The sequence below is a fragment of the Bison bison genome, unplaced genomic scaffold, assembly GCF_000754665.1.
Source record: "Bison bison bison isolate TAMUID 2011002044 unplaced genomic scaffold, Bison_UMD1.0 scf7180017864473, whole genome shotgun sequence".
Taxonomy (NCBI): Eukaryota; Metazoa; Chordata; class Mammalia; order Artiodactyla; family Bovidae; genus Bison; species Bison bison.
The window spans coordinates 3,376,989-3,382,988 of NW_011495034.1; the positions used below are offsets into that span (position 1 = coordinate 3,376,989).

A 6,000-nucleotide genomic window follows, 5' to 3' on the forward strand; every position below is an offset into this window, starting at 1 on the left:
TTCAACAACCATTTATTAAACATTGAAACTAATATGGCAATGAACCAAACATCTAGATTTTAATCTAAAATGCAGGAAGCTAATTTTGCAATTACAATATGAATGTACCTACTGCATACATAGTTTTACATATTTTTTCATATATACAATCTCTTAAATCACTAGAGTAACTTCTAAAAAAATGATTTATCAGTTTTATACTGGTTCTAAGAAAGTATCTGCTAACCACACTGATCTCAAAAGGGAAAGAAAAAACTAAAGTGACCCAAAGATATTGAACATTATACCATAAAAAATATTTCTCTGAAAATGTGGGAAGTAAAAAGATCCAGGAGAAGATCTTTATTGTTCCGGTAACTGATATAAAGCCTACTTAATTATTGGGTTGGCCAAAAAGTTCATTTGGGTTTTCCCAGACCACCTTCCTGAGAGGTATGAATGAACTTTTTGGCCAACCCAATATTTTAAATCATTTCTAGGGCAAGCTCCCTGATCTGACCTAAGACTCTTAGCCACTCTTCTTCTGCTCCTGCTAACCTCTCCACCTCGCAAGAGCTCTTCTCCCCTCCTGGGATGCTGATCATCGTCTGAGAATGTCACAGGACCACACAATTGGACCCTTTCAGATTTAAGGTATGAATGATAATAGTGTCGAATGTCTTTAGAAGTCTATTTCCCTCATCTCTTCCTGCTGATGCTGCTGCTGCTAAGTCGCTTCAGTCATGTCTGACTGTGCGACCCCACAGACAGCAGCCCACGAGGCTCCCCCGTCCCTGGGATTCTCCAGGCAAGAACACTGGAGTGGACTGCCATTTCCATCTCTTCCTGACTATCTAACTAATAACATAGACTGTTCTAAACCACTTCCACGCAGGCTGGGGCTTCTGTTGAAATCAAGGAGGAGGAACAAAGTATGCCTTGGTCTAAAAAATTAGAGGGTTTCTTTGGACAATAACAAATAGTTAAATGAGAACTGAAATCAAAATAAAATTCATTTACAGCAAGTCAGCACACTTCTCATATAGCAAGTTACCCTAGTATTCAGTAAGCTTTTATACACTGCTGCACATTAATTTTACTCAGTAAGCTTAGCTTACACTTTTGATATTAGCACTATAGAAATCTTTTAAGTTATCACAAATAAAGATACGATGAGCAACTGAAAACTGATCAACTGAATCAGTATACAAATAGCACTTCTATAAATGAAAATATATTTTAGATGTTATATCCTAAAGAAGCCTATGTAAAGCAAATACATTTTTTATTTAATTGTTCATTCTGTTCACTCATAAAATTTCTTACATATTAGCAAATATTTTATAAATGAAGTTAAAGTGGCAGGACTTCTGTGGTCATTTGCCAATATCTGCCTTGAATCAAAATATACTCTATATCTCTTATTACCTTTACCTGATATTCTTATAAGAAATACAATCTTATTTTTTTCTTATTTTTGGAGGGGAAGAATCATTTATAAATGTCAATATCTCTCAAACATAAGCTTTAGAACTTGAGTTACTTATTAGTAGAATAAGCTCATTATTAAAAACTCTCAAGAGGTTTAAAATGGAAAAAAAATAGGATTACTGATAAGCGATTTGGCTTTTCATAAGGTTTGGCTTGATGTTGATAATAATCTCTAAGATTGAAATTTTCACAACCTTAAGCAGGGTATTTTAACAATATAGTAGTATATACATAGAAATTGTTCATAAGAGCAGTTAACCAAAAGTAATCTTATACCAGGGCTGTAAAACTTCCCAAATTCTCCCTGCAGGTGTTACTCTGGGTCAACCCTTATTTTGTTGTTGTTCTTTAACCCTGACACAGAATTTGGGTAAGCAAGCACTGGATGTTACACTGGATCATGTTGCTGTATTATTTGACCTGGGTTATCCCTTAGGCCATCAACTACAAAACAGAACCAGAAAAACAATGGAAATGTAAAACAGTTTACATTTTGTAATGTAATGTAACCAAGTAGGTGAATGCTTGCCAAGTCCGGGATATTCTATGTGCAATCAAATAGGTACACAATGTTACAGGGAAAGGATGTACAAAAAAACTAATGTCAAAGTAACACTGACTGCAGGTTCAGTCAGTTGTGTCCAACTCTTTGCGACCCCCCAGATTGTAGCCCATCCTCTGTCCATGGGATTCTCCAGGCAAGAATACTGGAGTGGGTTGCCATTTCCTTCTCCAAACGTTGATTAGGTGTTTAATTTTCATGTGCAAAGGGCAACATTATTCTAGTAGAGTGTGGAATAAAAGCTTTACATAATCTAAAAGAACCTGAAAACACAGAATCCTTATTTAGATTATTAAGGATTCTATCCTTAATCATATCCTTTAAATTTCATATATAACTTCTGATTATGGAGAAACTTTTCTGAACATATTTTTCCCCCAAGAAACATACTATTATTGAAAACAAGGGGAAAAAATTGAGAATATTTGTCCAGTTTCCTTATTTCTCTGCCTTATTATATGAAATTCTGCTTCCAGATGTTAACAAATCATTCCTCCAAAAGCATAAATCATGTATCATTAAGCCTTATTTTATAGATTACCATAGTTAACAGTAATTTTTGTGGCCTATCAACCCAAACAGAAAAAATTATCTTTTAAACCAGTATTTTAAATAATATTAAGTACACATTTCATAAAGATTCTGAGCCCAAATTAACCCAAGGTTTGTTTTTTTTTTTAAATCACAGAACCATTAACTCTGTTCTTACAACCTTCTAATCTGAACTCCAAACTGCAAAATTACATACAAATCCAACTAGCAAAAACTTTTTTGGTTCATTGCCTCAACTCTGTATTTTGTGCTCTTTTCCTCCTAACTAGTATTTAATATTTTCATGACCAAATAATCTTAAGATTATTTCAGTGCCCACAGAAAAACTTAGCTATATGTTTGCATGTTTTAATAACTGCCGTGACTCACTTTTAAAACTCGTGTGTTACTGGAAACCTGTGAATAAATTACTAAGGTCATCTACTGTTACTGAAAGGAACATTACAAAGAATTCTGTACAAAGATGCCTTCCTACAATGCATATACATATAACAGTATTCATTTATATGTTGAGATTTTCCATATCACGTTTAATTAAAATAGGTCATATCAGTAACTTGATACATATCTTTCCAAATTCCACCCTAAGGTTGACTTTAAATGAAGATAACCTATTTTATGCCTTATTGGAAAAGTAAAATGTTAAAGAGAAAGACCAATACTCCTCAGTTCTTGGCTTTTGCTCATTTTTTAAAATGAAAGAATAAAAATTTTTCATGCCTATCATAAAAATTACAATAAGTATGTGGAGTTGTGATGCTCAATTTCACACAAAGCCATGCAAACAGGATGGGTATTCTAAAGATTAGACCATTCCAGTTCATATGGTTCCTTTCCCCCCTCTCACTAGAGAAGTTAAGTGCAGTGGTTAAAAGCTATGAATATTAGTTACCTTCTCTGAACCTATTATGCAAAGATAAATTAGAAATGTAAAGCTCAGTGCCTGGCACATAGTAACTGCTCAATAAACGTTTAGCTCTTATGATTCCTCATCTTAATAATCTGATACAAGTTCCTCCTTCAGCTGAGTTCTTTAAATATGGAATCTTCCCCCTATATTCCACATCTTCAGAATCACCTCACTCACTAACATATGAGGGCAATACTGAAAAACCTGCCACCTGGAAAATTTATAAAAGATTTTCCAAGATCAAAAGATTAAGGTGACTATGGAAGAGTCAATCTTTCTCTGAAACATATTTAAGGAAAGTCTCAAACCTTTGAATGTTCTCTGAAAGGTATCAATATATGGATCTATCATTTTCAAACCATTTAGCAAATCCACAACCTATAGCTTTTTCTATTATGAGGATTGGCTACACTGACACCTACCTTTCAGACATGAGTCATCCTTTCAGAGTTGGGGAAACTGATGGAAACATGGCTAAATGATTCAGCACACTGCAGCAAAACGAGCTGGTCATGAATTCATAATTTCCACTTGTGTTAGGGGTCCTGGCCCAGCTGACCTCTTACCCCACACTGCATGGATAACATACAATACCATAATCACGTTTTGTAAAAGATTCTCTCTGGAAGAGAGTAATAGTGTGTCCCCCTCAGACAAGCTTCTAGAAGCAAAAGTATTCATTTTTATGAGACAACAGGTTTGCAAGCCTGGAGAATCCTTACATCATCCAGCTACAAGCTTCATCAAGCTTTGCTTGTAGCAGGACCAGAGTCAATTCTTACAGTGCTTTCATTTTCTCAGCTGCACAAGGCAGACACTGGGGAAGGCCTAAAGCATAAGAAAATCTGAAAATGGGCAAAGGAAGCCAGATGGGAAGTGGGTACAGCTAGACCGTGCCTCTCATGCCAACACTGACCTTTACCAACAAACAACACAGGAGGATAGATTCTAAGCAGGTCCAAAAGACCGAACAGTAACTACAGAATATATTATTACTTGTAAGGAGCCTCACTACTCAAAGCAGGTGAAAGCCTTTTTCTAAGGGTCCCTATTAGCCCTTCAATAACAAAACATTTACTACGTTAATCCAATGAAATCTTTACTTTAGAAACAGATTCCAAACTAGATTAAAGCCTTTCCCAACAAATAACCAAGTTTTTTTAAAACAAAATATGAACTGAATGTTTTCATTTAAAATTGCACCATCTCAAATGCTGGCAAAGCACAACCATTTTGTGCCACAGCATGGCCATTCCGCCCAGCAGTTCCTGAGAATGGGACAAAGAAGTGTGCCAGGATGTGGAAAATGAAATCTCCATTATCTGTGAAGTGCAATTTCCTCATTCAGGAGCTTAACTTTATTTCAGTTTGCTGTGGTGACATACAACACACACGCACTGAACCTCAGCAGCAGCACTGAAAGAGATGACACTATTTTTAAAACTACCCCAAATGTAAGAAACAACTACGGTGATAGATTTGACCTTCGAGTGTGCAACCCCTGGTTTCTTCTAATGTGGACTGGAGAAGGGGGGCGGGGTGAAAAGGGGTTTTAAAAAAAAAAAGAGGTGAAAAGCGCCTTAACCATAATACACAATTTCTTGGTATCTTAAAGTGTGTTTGTAAATATATACACATATTTCTTTCTTTTCTCCACTAAAACCTTGGAGATAAGTAGGAGAAAAAAAAAATGGCTCAAAGACAAGGTTTCAGGGCTGACCCACGGCGACACCTCGACAGTGGGAGATTCTGAGCTCAGTGAGGGACAGCCCGGCTCTGAGGTCGCATGGATGCAGCATAAGCCACCAGCGAGCCCAGGCCGCGCCGCACGCGTCCAGAGCGCCTCGGCCGTGCGCATGTCCCACTTATATAAAGAGGCTTACAGTCCAGGTGCTTTTTCTTGGGGCCCATCACTTCATGAGTAGTGGCTTTGCAGACCGCTCTGGCTACAGCGGAGCCTGTCACGCTGTACTGAGCCGCGGCGATCCGATCCGTGAGCGTTTGGCCCGACATCTTCTCCGGCCGCGTCTACCGCCTCCTCTTCTGCGGGGAAAGAGGGGGGAGCGGGGGGAGGGGGAAGATGGTCCTGCTTTAAGCCGCAGACTTGACCCTTCGAGCACCCAGGCCTTGCCTCCTCCAGCCGCACGGAGGCTCTGTTCTCCGTCCCCGCCCTGGTACCACCTTGCCGGAGCCAGCAGCAAGCTAAGCCCCGCACCGGCGACGCGGTCTGGCGGGGGTTGGGGGAGGGGGAAGGCCTTGAGCGAGACAAGGTCCCCTCCAGGAACCTCAGCGCGGATCCGGCGCCAGCATCACGACAATGTCCCCGAACGACCCTCCACTTCCCTCCCCTACCCGACCCCCATGCTGCCCGCCTCACCCCTCCGCGCCCCTCTGTCCAACAGCACTTTCCCCGCAACCTGATCTCCGGTGCCAGACCAGCCACCGTGTGCGTGCGGGTTATTCCCTAGGCGCCGCGCCCGCCCTGCGCCCACCTCTCGCCTCCCCG

At 39.6% G+C, this 6,000-nt stretch overlaps 1 protein-coding gene across 5 annotated transcripts in view; it reads right to left on the reverse strand.

Moving 5' to 3' along the window:
* The window catches only part of SNAP91 (synaptosomal-associated protein, 91kDa), a 168,523-nt gene extending 162,994 nt beyond the window's left edge, over nt 1-5,529 (reverse strand). For all 5 annotated transcript variants that reach the window (XM_010861747.1, XM_010861746.1, XM_010861745.1 and 2 more), the window contains exon 1: nt 5,378-5,529. In XM_010861747.1, the coding sequence (XP_010860049.1) occupies nt 5,378-5,507 (130 nt within the window). In that variant the 5' untranslated portion in view covers nt 5,508-5,529. The remainder of the gene's footprint in view (nt 1-5,377) is intronic.
* Between the last annotated feature and the right edge of the window lie 471 nt (nt 5,530-6,000).